Source organism: Pristiophorus japonicus, chromosome 6, assembly GCF_044704955.1.
Source record: "Pristiophorus japonicus isolate sPriJap1 chromosome 6, sPriJap1.hap1, whole genome shotgun sequence".
In the NCBI taxonomy this organism is placed as follows: domain Eukaryota; kingdom Metazoa; phylum Chordata; class Chondrichthyes; family Pristiophoridae; genus Pristiophorus; species Pristiophorus japonicus.
The window spans coordinates 191,808,699-191,826,679 of record NC_091982.1 but is presented as its reverse complement, the minus strand read 5'-3'; the positions used below and the strand labels follow the sequence as shown (position 1 = coordinate 191,826,679).

The 17,981-nt window shown below is 46.6% G+C and overlaps 1 protein-coding gene across 2 annotated transcripts in view; it reads left to right on the top strand.

Annotated features, from left to right (window-relative positions):
• The window catches only part of usp13 (ubiquitin specific peptidase 13), a 200,413-nt gene that overhangs the window by 111,573 nt on the left and 70,859 nt on the right, over window positions 1–17,981 (top strand). For both annotated transcript variants that reach the window (XR_011593650.1, XM_070883495.1), the window contains exons 9-11: window positions 938–1,009; window positions 7,149–7,242; window positions 15,699–15,824. Coding sequence is in view for 1 of the 2 variants with exons in the window: in XM_070883495.1 (XP_070739596.1) it covers window positions 938–1,009; window positions 7,149–7,242; window positions 15,699–15,824 (292 nt within the window). In the remaining variant the exon portion in view is untranslated. The remainder of the gene's footprint in view (window positions 1–937; window positions 1,010–7,148; window positions 7,243–15,698; window positions 15,825–17,981) is intronic.

The following is a 17,981-nucleotide window of genomic DNA, read 5'->3' as shown; positions in this document are numbered from 1 at the left end:
CCTAGACAGACAGATTTTTATAGCCATATTTTAACCAGATTATTTGTCATGTAATTTTTCGATCCATTTTCTAGCCATTCTCCTCGGTCAGATTTCTTTTAATAATTTGTTGCCCTTAACGTAAAAACTGTAACGTGTTCATAAACCTATAACAGATTGCATCCGTGTGGCCCATTAGGAGTTTATTACATTACGAGCATAGGTTGGGACATAAGAGTTTTTGAGCGGAGACTTGTTCTAATCCGGCATTTGATCCAGCGTGGCACCCTCAACACGGCAACTGATGTGTGTGTGAACAGATCAATAAACAGCGAAGCTCATCAACCAATCAGATTGAAGAATCCTCACAGAGCCACGCAGAGTCTAAACCAGGAAGTGTAAAGTAGGAAGTATAAATGAGATTTAAATCATGTACAGAAAGTGGAGTAAATATTGGGAAAGACAGATGGGATTAATAAAGAGAGATAAAAGAGGCAGTGGTAAAAATAAATTGTAATTTATTTTTTCTTTTAAATCTCTAACTCTAACTTCTGAAGGAATGAGACTCCATATTTGTAAAATTGCATTTTCAGGGCTAGAGAGGTTATTTAGCAGTAATAATTATTTACATTGCCGTTTAAAAATTCCTGCACCAGCCCTAACTTTTTCTGGCATCTTTGGTACGGAAGTAATGCCAAGTACTCCAAGTTCACACCATTATAATGATTTCAGTGCAAATTCCATCGGCGAGGACTGTTGCAGTGTACTCTGTGGAGGATCAGAGTATCTGACAGCAACTTCCGGATATCTGCGTTTAACTGCGCATGTGCCGATGCCACAAGTTGCTGTCATGTTTTCTCCATTTTAACAGTGATCGCTGTTAGCCCCCCCGTTATTATCTACGCAAAATCCAGGCCATTACAGTTTGAGGTATAAATACTGTGCATTTATTTTACAGATACGTAGGAAACCTCCAAAGAATATTTGATTACTCCCCTCTGGATCCAACTCAAGATTTTGAAACACAGATGTAAGTAACTGTACCCAAATGTATTGGTTAACAATATCAATAATTTATTCAAAACAAGGCTTTGCATCTTTGTAATTGATTGTGTTTCGTGGGTGCAACATTGCTCACATAAAAAATTCATAAGCTCATCATAGAATCATAGAAATTTACAGCACAGAAGGAGGCCATTCGGCCCATTGTGTCTGTACCGGCCAACAAAAAGCTATCGAGCCTAATCCCACTTTCTAGCTCTTGGTCCATAGTCTTGTAAGTTACGGCACTTCAGGTACTTTTTAAATGCCAAGAGGGTTTCTGCCTCTACCATCCTTTCAGGCGGTGAGTTCCAGACCTCCACCGCCCTCTGGGTGAAAGAAATTCTCCTGAAATCCCTGCTAAATCTCCTACCAATTACTTTAAATCTATGGTTATTGACCCCTCTGCTAAGGGAAATAAGTCCTTCCTGTCCACTCTATCTCGACCTCTCATAATTTTATACACCTCGATAAGGTCTCCCCTTAGCCTCCTTTGTTCCAAAGAAAATAACCCCAGCCTATCCAATTTTTCCTCATAGCTAAAATTCTCCACTCCTGGCAACATCCTCATAAATCTCCTCTGTACCCTCTCTAGTGCAATCACATCTTTCCTGTAATGTTGTGACCAGAACTGCACGCAGTACTCTAGCTGTGACCTAACTTTTGTTTTAGTGTTGCTCATAGATCAATAGAAATGTTTTCAAATAATTGTGTATAAAATTTCCACCTTTTACAAAGATTTTGCTGATTGATAGCCAGTTCGCTTTGCATTGTGAACTTCAAAAATTTAAAAATATTTTAAATGTAGACTACTGATACATATAGCCTGCAGTAAAATTATTTTGAGTATAGAGTATGATAGAGTAACTTGAGTCACCCATATTTGGATATCTGATTCTTATAGTGTCTTTGGCGAGAAATTTTGAGGAATGGCTACCTGTGAATTTATAATATTGAATATGTATGAGGGAAAGTGATGATTTATTGTTTTGTGAACGAGGATAGTCTAGAGATTAGGTCATTGAATTATTAAGATGACTCAGTCCCAGTATGAGAATTGACCAGCAGGTAAGAGGGTGAAAAAACTGTCATTGGGGATGAAAATTCACAGGTTGCAAACCTGGTGGTTACATTTGGATCATACCCGGCACTGCCTTCCGGTGATAGAGTTTGTGGGGTCAGTGGGAAGGCACCTCATTTCCATGGGACAGGCAGGCACAAATTGCTGCTTTGGGCATATTTCTGGTGCCCGCCTACCTGGGGATGGGATGGGATTGCTCAGGTCTCTGACCATGGACCAAAAAAAAAATATTTTCTCGGGTTCAGGCCGCTTTGCTGAGGAGTCCACCAGCGGGGCCCCACATCCTCCCTTGTGGAGGCTGAGTGCCTCATCTTACTTGGTGTACCGGCTTCCACTGATATGCCAGGTCCAACTGAGTCTGAGGAGCGGGAACTCCCGGCATAGGGAATCCCCACCCCTGCCTCTGCCCCCTCCTCATCGTATGCCTTGTAAGGGGCAAATGAAGGCTCCGCCCCTTGCAAGACAAGCAGGAAACACAAACTCTTTGGATGCTTGGGCTTGTGTTTCAGCAGGAGTTACAGAAGAACACTAGCAGAATGCCCTAAGGAATTGCCTTTTAGCCATCTGGTTTGTCACTAAAGTAATAATGTAATATTTGGCTTCTGAAGAGTGTGAACATAATTTTATGCAGTTTAAAAAAAATGAGAATTGTAAAAAAAAAAAGTTGCATTAAGGTGCCAACTCATCATGGATGTTTTGTACAAAGTATAGTTTTGCAAATATTGCACAGTAAGAAAGCAGAATAGATTGTTGAAGGTAACCTCTGACTTCACTTTTCAACATGGGTATAATTCTTTTGATCATGATTGGGGAAAATTTCATAATTATTTCTTTGTTAGCTCTCTCATGATGATATAGGCATCAAGATAATATTTTATTACTGATGGTTAGTGCAGCTGTGCTCAATTGAAATTTGCCATAAAATGCACTTCAGTATTTTTTTCACTGTTCAAAACTTCCCTTTTCTTCAACTTTGAAAATATGAGAAATAAATTCTAAACATTTTATGTGAAGCTTAGTAGTGCCCAAAGTAATGTGATTGCTTCCTATTGACAAGATTTCACATTTTGGTCCCAGACCTTGCTGGTACTGAAATTTACTCGTTTCATTTTGTCTATTCATGATCAAGCCACTAGATGGAGCATCTCTCCGAGCCGATATACACCAGCTTGCATCACCAAATGGCACCTCCTCCAGTCAGAGTGGCTTTGATATTTGCCCATATTGTCCCACATCTTCAGTCTCTTGTTACCCTGATGTGCCATGGACTATTTATTATAAGGACTCTCTGCTCGGTTGGCGTGGAAGGGCCGCCATTTTGTAAATTGCCTTCCTTTATTTGTGGAGCGCTGTACGGGACCGCCAGGCCGCTTTCTTGCCGCATCAGGCACGCGCCGAGCCCTTACTGACCAGCGCCGACCCGCTTTCCGACCCCCACGGGAAATTGCCCCGTGTGGAATTACCCGGCGGGAGCAGCGGCGCCGCAGGTCGGTGCCATTGACCGCTTTCCCCAGTGGGGAGCTGTCTGTGGCTGGGCGGTGCATCCGCTCTTAAAGGAGAGGTCGCGCTACTGGCGACTCCATTTTATTTTTTCTTGTTGGCCGACTGCCAGGTCGGGCCAATAATTATGCCCACGGGTTCGGCGTTGGCAGCCTGGCACCCCCTCTTGGGTGCCATGCCGCTGGCTTGGCCAAAACCCTCCCTGGTGGCCCAGTGTTTGCCACTAAAGTGGCTGCAGAGTTCGCAGCAGCCGTCCCCTTTAACTGAAGGGGAGGGACGTTGTGACGCATCAGCGCGACGCGACATGTCCACGTTGCACTGACATCATCAGCGACGCGCCAACATCATCAGAGCTGATGACTTGGAGTGACGGCCATTCCAACCTGCCCCCACTCCGCCCGCTGGTGACGGCCACTCCAACCCTTATCCTTAGACTGTGACCCCTGGTTCTGGACTTCCCCAACATTGGGAACATTCTTCTTGCATCTAACCCGTCAAAATGTTAAACGTTTCTATGAGATCCCCTCTCATTCTTCTGAACTCCAGTGAATACAAGCCCAGTTGATCCAGTCTTTCTTGATATGTCAGTCCCGTCATCCCGGGAATCAGTCTGGTGAACCTTCGCTGCACTCCCTCAATAGCAAGAATGTCCTTCCTCAAGTTAGGAGACCAAAACTGCACACAATACTCCAGGTGTGGCCTCACCAAGGCCCTGTACAACTGTGGTAACACCTCCTTGCCCCTGTACTCAAATCCCCTCGCTATGAAGGCCAACATGCCATTTGCTTTCTTAACCGCCTGCTGTACCTGCATGCCAACCTTCAATGACTAATGCACCATGGCACCCAGGTCTCGCTGCACCACCTCTTTTCCTAATCTGTCACCATTCAGATAATAGTCTGTCTCTCTGTTTTTACCACCAAAGTGGATAACCTCACATTTATCCACATTATACTTCATCTGCCATGCATTTGCCCACTCACCTAACTTATCCAAGGCACTCTGCAGCCTCATAGCTCACACTGCCACCCAACTTAGTGTCATCCGCAAATTTGTAGATATTACATTTAATCCCCTCATCTAAATCATTAATAGAAACATAGAAACATAGAAAATAGGTGCAGGAGTAGGCCATTCGGCCCCTCTAGCCTGCACCGCCATTCAATGAGTTCATGGCTGAACATTCAACTTCAGTACCCCATTCCTGCTTTCTCGCCATACCCCTTGATCCCCCTAGTAGTAAGGACCTCATCTAACTCCTTTTTGAATATATTTAGTGAATTGGCCTCAACAACTTTCTGTGGTAGAGAATTTCACAGGTTCACCACTCTCTGGGTGAAGAAGTTCCTCCGCATCTCGGTCCTAAATGGCTTACCCCTTATCCTTAGACTGTGACCTCTGGTTCTGGACTTCCCCAACATTGGGAACATTCTTCCTGCATCTAACCTGTCTAACCCCGTCAGAATTTTAAATGTTTCTATGAGGTCCCCTCTCATTCTTCTGAACTCCAGTGAATACAAGCCCAGTTGATCCAGTCTTTCTTGATAGGTCAGTCCCGCCATCCCGGGAATCAGTCTGGTGAACCTTTGCTGCACTCCCTCAATAGCAAGAATGTCCTTCCTCAGGTTAGGAGACCAAAACTGTACACAATACTCCAGGTGTGGCCTCACCAATGCCCTGTACAACTGTAGCAACACCTCCCTGCCCCTGTACTCAAATCCCCTTGCTATGAAGGCCAACATGCCATTTGCTTTCTTAACCGCCTGCTGCACCTGCATGCCAACCTTCAATGACTGATGTACCACGACACCCAGGTCTCTTTGCACCTCCCCTTTTCCTAATCTGTCACCATTCAGATAATAGTCTGTCTCTCTGTTTTTACCACCAAAGTGGATAACCTCACATTTATCCACATTATACTTCATCTGCCATGCATTTTCCCACGCACCTAACCTATCCAAGTCGCTTTGCAGCCTCACAGCATCCTCCTCGCAGCTCACACTGCCACCCAACTTAGTGTCATCCGCAAATTTGGAGATACTACATTTAATCCCCTCATCTAAATCATTAATGTACAGTGTAAACAGCTGGGGCCCCAGCACAGAACCTTGCGGTACCCCACTAGTCACTGCCTGCCATTCTGGAAAGTACCCAATTACTCCTACTCTTTGCTTCCTGTCTGCCAACCAGTTCTCAATACATGTCAGCACACTACCCCCAATCCCATGTGCTTTAACTTTGCACATTAATCTCTTGTGTGGGACCTTGTCGAACGCCTTCTGAAAGTCCAAATATACCACATCAACTGGTTCTCCCTTATCCACTCTACTGGAAACATCCTCAAAAAATTCCAGATTATTTGTCAAGCATGATTTCCCTTTCACAAATCCATGCTGACTTGGACCTATCATGTCACCTCTTTCCAAATGCACTGCTATGACATCCTTAATAATTGATTCCATCATTTTACCCACTACCGATGTCAGGCTGACCGGTCTATAATTCCCTGTTTTCTCTCTCCCTCCTTTGTTAAAAAGTGGGGTTACATTGGCTACCCTCCACTCCATAGGAACTGATCCAGAGTCAATGGAATGTTGGAAAATGACTGTCATCGCATCCACTATTTCCAAGGCCACCTCCTTAAGTACTTTGGAATGCAGTCCATCAGGCCCTGGGGATTTATCGGCCTTCAATCCCATCAATTTCCCCAACACAATTTCCCGGCTAATGAACAATGTAAACAGCTGGGGCCCCACTAGTCACTGCCTGCCATTCTGGAAAGTACCCAATTACTCCTACTCTTTGCTTCCTGTCTGCCAACCAGTTCTCAATGCATGTCAGCACACTACCCCCAATCCCATGTGCTTTAACTTTGCACATTAATCTCTTGTGTGGGACCTTGTCGAACGCCTTCTGAAAGTCCAAATATACCACATCAACTGGTTCTCCCTTATCCACTCTACTGGAAACATCCTCAAAAAATTCCAGAAGATTTGTCAAGCATGATTTCCCTTTCACAAATCCATGCTGACTTGGACCTATCATGTTGCCTCTTTCCAAATGCGCTGCTATGACATCCTTAATAATTGATTCCATCATTTTACCCACTACTGAGGTCAGGCTGACCGGTCTATAATTCCCTGTGTTCTCTCCCTCCTTTTTTAAAAAGTGGAGTTAATCGGTAGGTGTGCCCCATTTTGGGCAGAGGCCAAGTTTGGCCCCCTGACCTACTCCATACTTTCACCAATACCACTCCAAAATTTGTTCCACTTTTTTTTCTTCCACTCTCACCTCAGCTTAGCACCTCCCCAGAATTGTGAATCATAATTGTGACCTTGCACCCTACTAGTGGGTGATGCAGCCTGTTGATGTGCTGCATTAGTGAGCTGCCTCAGAATATTGGAACAAGACTGTATTCACATGGAATAGAAATTATGTAAGATCATTTTGAATTGGAAACAGCATTTGAAAATAACACTATAAAGCAAGATGAGAAAACATGTATGACTTGTAGATAATTAAATTGAACACTCTGGGTTTTGTACAGGACCAAGCTGGGACATGGACTTCTCTCCGGTCAATACTCCAAACCTCCAGTGAAATCTGAGGTTATTGAACAGGTGGTGAAAGAAGAATACAAGGTATTTGGTTGCCTGTGTGCTAGCTTGATACCGAGGTATGTCACGGAGAATGTGCAAAGAACAGTAACTGGTTTCACACCCTGTTATATCCCATGGTGGCAATCCTAATAGTAGAGTGTTGTATGGCCATTGTGTGACATTGACTCAGCTTTAGGCATATCACGGCATGCTGAGCCCGACACAAGCAGTTATACTTTCAGTACTCCAGATAAAAGTGGTATCCCATGCCCGAGAGTTAATGAGGTCTTCTGGAATTTATTTTAAAGATTTTTGTATGCAACTTGTGGGCGATCTTGTAAGAGAATTTGTAATGGGGTACAAGGAAATGGCAAAAAAATTTAATAAATACTTTGGTTCTGTCTTTACGGAAGAGGACACAAATAACGTCCCTGAAATGCTAGGCAACCAAGGGTCGAGTGAGCAACAGGAATTAAAGGAAATGATTATTACTAAGAAAATTGTGCTGGAGAAACTAATGGGACTGAAGGCCGATAAATCCCCAGGGTCTGATGATCTTCATCCCAGAGTACTAAAAGAGATAACCATGGAAATAGTAGATGCATTATTTATCATCTTCCAAAATTCTATAGATTATGGAACAGTTCCTGCAGAGTGGAGGGTGGCAAATGTAACTCCACTATTTAAAAAAGGAGGGAGAAAGAAAACGGGGAACTACAGACTGGTTAGCCTACATCAGTGGTAGGGAAAATGCTAGAGTCTATTATAAAGGATGTGATAACGGCACACTTGGATAATATCAACGGGATTAAACAAAGTCAACATGGATTTATGAAAGGAAAATCACGTTTGACAAACCTCCTGGAGTTTTTTGAGGATGTAACTGATAGAATGGATAAGGGAGAACCAATGGATGTAGTGTATTTGGATATTCAGAAGGCCTTTGATAAAGTCCCACATGAGAGGTTAGTGTGCAAAATTAAAGCACATAGGATTGGGGGTAATGTATTGGCATGGATTGAAAATTGGTTAACTGACAGGAAACAGAGAATAGGAATAAACGGGTCTTTTTCGGGGTGGCGGGCAGTGACTAATGGGGTACCACAGGGATCAGTGCTGGGGCCTCAGCTATTCAATGACGGAACTGTTGTGTATCTATAAAGCATGCACTCACATGTTCTGCCACCAGGGAGCTCATCCCCTGAAGTCCCAGGGGATCCCAGCATCCCTTGGGAGCACTGTATATAAGTCGGCCCCTAAGGCCTGTTCCTCACTCTGGAGTATCTTATTTAAAACTGAGGTCACTGTTACTTTAACCTCCCTGTGTGCAGCCTCAACTGTGTTAGGAACACAATAACTGGTGACGAGAATACGAATCCAACGCAAAGATGCAGCAAACTATGGGCATCCTGGGGAAGATCTCAGAAGGTAAGGACTGGGAAGCCTATGTCGAATGGCTAGACCAGTACTTTGTAGCCAACGAGCTGGACAGAGAAGGAAGCGCTGCAAAAAGGAGAGCGGTCCTCCTTACAGTCTGTGGGGCACCGACCTACAACCTCATGAAGAATTTTCTGGCTCCAGTGAAACCCACAAATAAATCCTATGAGGAGCTGTGTACACTGGTTCGGGAGCATCTTAACCCGAGGGAGAGCGTGCTGATGGCGAGGTATCGGTTCTACACGTGCCAGCAATCTGAAGGTCAGGAAGTGGTGAGCTACGTCGCTGAGCTAAGGCGACTTGCAGGACAATGTGAGTTTGATGGCTACCTGGAGCAAATGCTCAGAGACTCTTTTGTACTGGGCATTGGCCACGAGACCATCCTACGAAAACTTTTGACTGCAGAGACACCAACCCTCAGTAAGGCCATTGCGATAGCACAGGCGTTTCTGTCCACCAGTGATAACACCAAACAAATCTCTCAGCACACAAGTGCAAGCAATGTTCATAAATTAACTGGAACTGTGTTTGCGAGCAGAAATGTACAGGGCAGAAGCCACGAGTCTGCAACTGCCAGCAGGCCTCGGGTGACCCAAATGACTGAGTCCGCAACAAAGGATGAATGCAAGGCTTCCATTCACCCTATTCATGCCGCTTCAAAGGGTATGTTTGCAAGACCTGTGAAACAATGGGGCACCTCCAACGAGCTTGCAGACGAGCTGCAAGCTCTGCAAAACCTGCTAACCACCACGTGTCAGAGGAAGATTGGTCCATGGTGGATCAAAGCATTTTCGAGCCTCAGAGAGGAGGCAGATGCTGAAGTACATGGGGTGCACACATTTCCGACGAAATGTCCACCTATAATGCTAAACGTAAAATTGAATGGCTTACCCGTAGCCATGGATGTGGACACTGGTGCTAGCCAATCCATCACGAGTAAAAAGATATTTGAGAGACTATGGTGCAACAAGGCATTCAGACCAGCCCTGAGCCCCATCCACATGAAACTGAGAACGTACACCAAAGAGCTTATCACTGTCCTGGGCAGTGCCATGGTTAAGGTCACCTACGAGGGCACAATGCATGAACTGCCACTCTGGATCATCCCAGGCGATGGCCCCACACTGCTTGGAAGGAGCAGGCTGGGCAAAATCCGTTGGAACTGGGATGACATCCGAGCGCTATCACATGTCGATGAGGCCTCATGTACCCAGGTTCTTAACAAATTTCCTTCCCTTTTTGAGCCAGGCATTGGAAACTTTTTCGGGGCAAAGGTGCGGACCCACTTGGTCCCAGAGGCATGACCCATTCACCACAAGGCGCGAGCGGTACCTCACATGATGAGGGAGAGAGTGGAAATCGAGCTGGACAGGCTGCAATGCGAGGGCATCATCTCCCCAGTGGAATTCAGCGAGTGGGCCAGCCGGATTGTTCCAGTACTCAAAAGTGATGGCACGGTCAGGATTTGTGGCGATTTTCAAGTAACTATTAATCGTTTCTCGCTACAGGACCAATACCCGCTACCTAAGGCAGACGACCTATTTGCGACGCTGGCAGGAGGCAAGACGTTCACCAAGCTCGACCTGACTTCGGCCTACATGATGCAGGAGCCGGAGGAGTCTTCGAAGGACCTCTCCTGCATCAACACGCACAAGGGACTGTTCATCTACAACAGATGCCCGTTTGGAATTCGGTCGACTGCAGCGATCTTCCAGAGAAACATGGAGAGCCTACTCAAGTTGGTACCATTCACGGTGGTCTTTCAGGATGACATTGGTCATGGGTCGGGTCACCACCGAGCACCTACAAAACCTGGAGGAGGTCTTCCAGCGACTGGATCGCATAGGGCTGTGGCTGAAGAGGTCACAATGCGTCTTCATGGCAACAGAAATTGAGTTTTTGGGGAGAAAGGTCGCGGCGGATGGCATTCTGCCCACAGACGCCAAGACAGAGGCTATCAGGAATGCGCTCAGGCCACAGAACGTCACAGAACTGCGGTCATTCCTGGGACTCCTCAACTATTTTGGTAATTTCCTACTGAGGTTAAGCACCCTCTTAGAGCCCCTACATGTGTTATTGCGTAAAGGTGAGAACTGGGTATGGGGAAAAAAAACAAGTAATTGCTTTTGAGAAAGCCAGAAACATTTTACGCTCCAACAAGCTGCTTGTATTGTATAACCTGTGTAAAAGACTTGTGCTAGCATGTGACGCATCGTCGTACGGAGTCGGGTGTGTATTACAACAAGCTAATGTTGCGGGGAAGTTGCAACCTGTCGCCTATGCTTCCAGGAGCTTGTCTAAGGCCGAGAGGGCCGACAGCATGATTGAGAAAAAGGCATTAGCGTATGTGTTCAGGGTAAAGAAAATGTATCAGTACCTGTTTGGCCTCAAATTTGAGCTGGAAACCGATCACAAGCCCCTCACATCCCTGTTCGCTGAAAACAAGGGGATAAGTACTAATGCCTCAGCCCGCATACAAAGGTGGGCACTCATGCTATCAGCATGTAACTATACCATCCGCTACAGGCCAGGCACCAAGAACTGTGTGATGCTCTCAGTCGGCTACCATTGCCCACCACGGGGGCGGAAATGGCGCAGCCCGCAGACTTGTTGATGGTCATGGAAGCGTTTGAAAATGATAAATCACCTGTCACAGCCCACCAGATTAGGACTTGGACCAGCCAAGATCCTCTGCTGTTCCTAGTTAAAAAACTGTTTACTGCATGGGAGCTGGGCCAGCATCCCGTTGAAATGCAAGAGCCAATCAAACCGTTCCAGCGGCGAAAGGACGAACTGTCCATTCAGGCAGACTGCCTGTTGTGGGGTAACCGTGTAGTGCTGCCAAAAAAAAGGCAGGGAGGCGTTCATCTCGGATCTCCACAGCACTCACCCGGGTATAGTAATGATGAAAGCGATAGCCAGATCCCACGTGTGGTGGCCTGGTATCGACTCTGACTTAGAGTCCTGTGTACGGTAATGCCGCGTGTGTGCTCAGTTGAGTAACGTGCCAGAGAGGCACCACTAAGTTTGTGGTCCTGGCCCTCCAGTCCATGGTCGAGGATCGATGTCGACTATGTGGGCCCGTTTCTCGGGTAAAATGTTTCTGGTGGTGGTGGATGCTTTTTCAAAATGATTGAATGTGAAATAATGTCGGGAAGCACCGCCACCGCCACTATTGAAAGCCTGAGGGCCATGTTTGCAACCCACGGCCTGCCTGACATACTGGTCAGTGACAACGGGCCATGTTTCACCAGTGCTGAATTTAAAGAATTCATGACCCGCAATGGGATCAAACATGTCACCTCGGCCCCGTTTAAACCAGCCTCCAATGGGCAGGCAGAGCGGGCAGTACAAATCATCAAACAGAGCCTTAAACGAGTCACAGAAGGCTCACTCCAAACCCGCCTGTCCTGAGTACTGCTCAGCTACCGCACGAGACCCCACTCACTCACAGGGGTGCCCCCGGATGAGATTCTCATGAAAAGGACACTTAAAACCAGACTCTCGCTGGTTCACCCCAATCTGCATGATCGGGTAGAGAGCAGGCGGCAGCAACAAAATGTAAACGATGGTCGCGCCACTGTGTCATGGGAAATTGATCTGAATGACCCTGTGTATGTGCTAAACTATGGACATGGTCCCAAGTGGATCACGGGCACGGTGATAGCTAAAGAAGGGAATAGGGTGTTTGTAGTCAAACTATACAATGGATAAATTTGCAGAAAGCACCTGGACCAAACGAGGCTGCGGTTCACAGACTGCCCTGAACAACCCACATCAGATACGCCCTTTCTCAAGCCCACAACACACACCCAAAGGATCAACGGCACCACGCCGGACCAGGAAATCGAACCCATCACGCCCAACAGTTCAGCAAGGCCAGGCTCACCTAGCAACCCTGCAGGGCCAACAACACTCCAGCCCAGCGAGGGCACAACCAACACACCAGAACAGACATTTGTACCGAGGCGGTCCACCAGGGAAAGAAAGGCTCCCGACCGCCTCACCTTGTAAATAGTTTTGACTTTGACTTTGGGGCGGGGGTGAAGTGATGTTGTGTATGTGTAACGCATGCACTCCCTTGTTCTGCCACCAGGGAGCTCATCCCCTGAAGTCCCAAGGGATCCCAGCATCCCTTGGGAGCACTGTATATAAGCTGGCCCCTAAGGCCTGTTTCTCACTCTGGAGTGTCTTATTAAAGACTGAGGTCACTGTTACTTTAATCTCCCTGTGTGCAGCCTCATCTGTGTTAGGAACAAATTAGGAACCAAATGTAATATTTCCAAGTTTGCTGACGACACAAAACTAGGTGGGATTGTGAGTTGTGAGGAGGATGCAAAGACGCTGCAAAGCAATTTAGATAGATTGAGTAAGTGGGCAGACACATGGCAGATGCAGTATAACATGGATAAATGTGAAGTTATCCACTTTGGTCGGAAAAACATAAGGACAAAGTATTATTTAAATAGTGATGGCTTGGGAAGAGACCTGGGTGTCCTTGTACACCAGTCATTGAAAGCAAACATGCAGGTGCAGCAAGCAGTTAGGAAGGCAAATGGTATGTTGGCCTTCATTGTGAGAGGATTTGCATACAGGAGCAAGGATGTCTTACTACAGTTATACAGGGCCTTGGTGAGATCGCACCTGGAGTATTCTGTGCAGTTTTGGTTTCCTTATCTAAGAGAGGATATACTTGCCATAGAGGGAGTGCAGCGAAGGTTCACCAGACTGATTCCTGGGATGGTAGGACTATCGTACGAGGAGAGATTGGGTCGACTAGGCCTGTATTCATTCGAGTTTAGAAGAACGAGAGGGGATCTCATTGAAACGTATAAAATTCTGACTGGGTTGGATAGACTGGATGCGGGGAGGTTTTTTTCCCCTGGCTGGGAAGTCTAGAACAAGGGGTCACAGTCTCAAGATACGGGGTAGGAAATTTAGGACCGAGATGAGGAGAAATTTTTCCACAGGTTCGCCCATGATGGCTCGCCAAATCAGAGTCTGGACGACCAGCGACCCCACGTTATCTCTAGTTAAAAGATGCGTTTTAACCGGTGACTGGGCAGAGGCTCGCAATGCCTGCCCCGAGGAGGTCAAACCCTTCCATGGGCACATGCATGAACTCTCACTACAAGCAGACTGCCTAATGTGGGGCAGCCGAGTAGTTATGCCCTTACGAGGCAGGGAGGCGTTTGTCCGGGAGCTCCATCGCGAGCACCCAGGGATCGTCCTTATGAAGTCCATAGCCAGATCTCATGTCTGGTGGCCTGGCATTGACGCGGACTTGGAGCTCTGCGTCCGTCGGTGCACCATTTGTGCCCAACTCAGTAATGCCCCCAGGGAGGCCCCTCTAAGTCCATGGCCCTGGCCCACCAAACCGTGGTCGCGGGCACCTGTAGACTATGCGGGCCCATTCATGGGCAAAATGTTCCTTGTAGTCGTTGATGCATTTTCAAAATGGATCGAGTGCACCATTTAAAACTTGAGCACCACCTCCACAACTGTGGAGAGCCTTAGAACCATGTTTGCAACGCACGGCATTCCTGACATATTGGTCAGTGATAATGGTCCGTGCTTCACCAGTGCAAAATTTCACGATTTTATCGTTGACCACGGTATAAATCATGTTAAGAAGGCACCTTTCAAGCCGGCCTCTAATGGCCAGGCGGAGCGAGCATTGCAGATCATTAAATAAGGCATGCTCAGAATCCAAGGTCCCACGCTGCAGAGCCGCCTGTCGCGACTGCTGCTGGCATACAGATCTCGTCTGCATTCGTTGACTGGGGTTCCCCCCGCGCAACTATTGATGAAACAAACCTTAAAGACCAGGCTCTCGTTAATCCTCCTAGACATGCATGAAATTGTTGAGGTTAAGCGTCAAAAGCTAACTGAGTACCATGACCGAAATTCGAGGGGGAGGTGGAATGAGATAGGGGACAAAGTGTTTGTGCCAAACTATGGCCGGGGTCCCAAATGGCTTGCAGGGACAGTAACAGACAAAGAGGGAAACATGCTACTGGTTGTACAAATGGATAATGGCCAAACCTGCCGGAGGCATGTAGACTAAGTAAAAAGTAGATTCACTGTAACACTGAAGAACCAGAGGCAGACTACAATGTGGAACTCACACCACACCTGGTAGATAGACAGGTGGAACAACCTGAGGAAAGGGCAGTCTCAACAGACAGCCCAGGCAAGATACCAGCAATCACACCGAACGAAACACGGGCACCAAGGCAAACAATTGAACCACAACAAAGACGCTCCACGCGAGAGCGCAGACCACCTGAGAGACTGAATCTATAAAGGCAATAAGACCTTGGGGGAGGGTGATGTCATGTATCTCACATTACTGTATATAACTGTATCTTACCATGCTATATATGACTGGAACTGGATATGACCTGTAACAATAAGCATACCTTACCACCAGGGGTGCACTTGCAGGAGACACTCCATACCCGTCCCACTGAGGTATATAAAGGGAGGTCTCAGGCAAGTGCAGCACTGGAGAGCTGTGAATTAAAGATGCAGGTCCTGAGTGACCTTGACTTCAGCATGTGTCTCGTGTGAGTCAGTACATTAGAGTCAGGACTTAACACTATATATTAATTACATTAAGTTCCACGCCCTCATTAGACCCTTGGTTCCCCACCATGTTAGGTATGTTTTTTGCATCTTCTACTGTGAAGACAGATACAAAATAACATGATGAGACCTAGGCATTGAGGGAAAATAAATCAAAGATAATGTTTGCATAATTTTTGTGCATTACCTATATGTAGGTAAATTTTAAAGCCCATTCTTAAAAAGCAAATTACTGCTGTTCAGCTAGACAATGATTGACCATTGGGCGGGGCAGTTCAGGTGCTTGAGTCACCATCTACTGCAATGGAGTACCTGTATTAACATTTCACAGGAACATTGGAACAGGAGTAAGGATTCAGCCACGTGACCTGTTCCACCATTCAGTTAGATCATTGCTGATTTGTACCTTCACTCCATTTACTGCTAAGATTTAACACAATAACAAGTTTCTGACTCTGTTTTGTTAATTACAGCCTCAGCAACAAGGAATAGTGCCCAGAATGTTTAAAGCCTTGGTTGGAAAAGGACATCCAGAATTTTCATCTAATCGGCAACAGGATGCGCTAGAATTCTTTTTGCACTTAATCAACCTTGTAGATGTGAGTCTCTCAATGGCAACAATTGTTTGTCCTTTTCTCAGTCTCAAACATTGGTTCTTATAGGTTGGGTCTGGACACTCCCAGCTCTCTTGCTGATGGTTAGCTCTAGTTAACAAAGAAGTAAATTGTTATTCAGCAACATGTAATGCCAACTTTATCTTCAACACACTACTGTTTTTAGTTCAGTACAAGCTCTATTCCATTTCATCTTCTGAAAACTAGAGTTCAAACAAACTTCCAATCTCATAGTGTGGTTTATCTGTTCCAGTTTCCAGTTCCTTATCCAAATGAAAAACATTTTGTTTTAAATTTAACCTTCAAAGCATGCCTCGTGATCTTCAACACAACACTTAATTGGAATGGAACACTACATAAATAAGGTGTAAACTATTCCCAACAATGAACAGCACTATTTTCTTTTTTCGTAAAATTAAGAAAAAGCATGCTAATGTTTTATCAACACCACGTAAATATGTACAATAAAGACACATTTATTTGAGTGAAACAAGTTTCAATTGTCACACCTGGGCTCTTCAAGGATTGCGCATGATGTGAGGAGACCTTGGGTCATGTTTCAAAAATGTAACCTGTCTGCATACAATCTGGGAATAATGTCAGTCCATTGCTTGGCTGATTTTTCAGCGTTACCATTCTATTTTTTTGTTTAGTAGATAAAAGAATAAAAATTATGCTCTCCAAAATACTAAACTAAACAGAGTTCTTTAAGAAGTGAATTAAAATATTTACTTGGAGAAGCATGGATTAACAAGGGACAGCCAGAATGGATTTGTTAAAGGTAAATCACGTCTGACTAACCTGTGAGTTATTTTCTGAAGTATTAGAGAGGGTTGATGAAGGGAGTGTAACAGTTGTGTATATATGGACTTTCAAAAGGCATTTGATAAAGTACCACATAACAGACATATTCGGAAAATAAAACCACATGGGGTTGAAAGGACGGTGGTGACTTGGTTACGTAATTGCCTAAGGGATAGGAGGCAGAGAGTAGTGCTGAATGGATGTTTTTCTGATTGGAGAGAAGTATACATTGGAGTCCTCAAGGATCGGTATTATTAGTCCCTCTTGTTTTGCCGTGTGTTGTCTTAAGCCCACTCAATGGGCCCAAGTTTCCACAAGAAAAAAAACTGGCGCCCCTCCGAGCTGGGCGCCCGTTTTTCGCGCCTAAAACGGCGCCTAAAAAAATCCTCAGTAGTCTGCACCTACTTACAGGTCCTCTGGCCCTTGGCGCAGTCAGCATGAGTTGTGGGGGGGTGGAGCCAGGTCCCGGCGCTGAAAACAGTGCCAGGACCTCTGCACATGCATGCTACAGTCGGCACGCAAGTGCAGTAGCTCCAGGCGCCGAACTGTGTGGGAGGGGCCCGAAGCACGCAGCCCCTAGCCCTGGCCCAATGGCCTCACTGGGGCTCCTCCCACGGCCAGCTCCTGCTCCCCGCCTGACCAGACCCGTCACTCACTCTCTTCCCCCCCCCCCCACCCCCGCCGACCAGACCCGATCCGACCTCCGCTCCCCCCCCCCCGCGACCCGACACCCACTCCCCCCAGCCCCGAGACCCGCTCCCCCCCCCCCCGCACCAACCCGAGACCGAGACCCGCCCCCCGACTGACCCGACCCGCGCTCCTGTTCCCCGACCCGACGCCCCCCCCCTCTCTCTCCCTCACTCTCTCCCTCCCTCTCTCCCCTCTCTCCCTCCCTCTCTCCCTCCCCTCTCTCCCTCCCTCCCCCTCTCTCCCTCCCTCCCTCTCTCTCTCCCTCCCTCCCCCTCCCCCTCTCTCTCTCTCCCCTCCCCCTCCCTCCCCTCCCTCTCTCCCTCCCTCCCTCCCTCCCTCTCTCTCTCTCTCTCTCTCTCTCTCTCTCTCTCTCTCTCTCTCTCTCTCTCTCTCTCTCCCCCCTCTCTCCCCTCTCTCTCTCTCTCTCTCTCTCTCTCTCTCTCTCTCCCCCTCCCGCTCAGCGGCACGAACGGCTGCAGAATTCTCCCTGGCTGAAGCACTTTCACACAGGTAGGAAGATGGTTTATTTAATCTTTTCGTGGCTTATAAATGTTTATTCAGGTTGGATTTATTTGTATAATATTTGTAGAAGTATAAATAAGGATTTATTGTCGAATTTAATGAGTTCCCTTCCCCCCCACCTCGTTC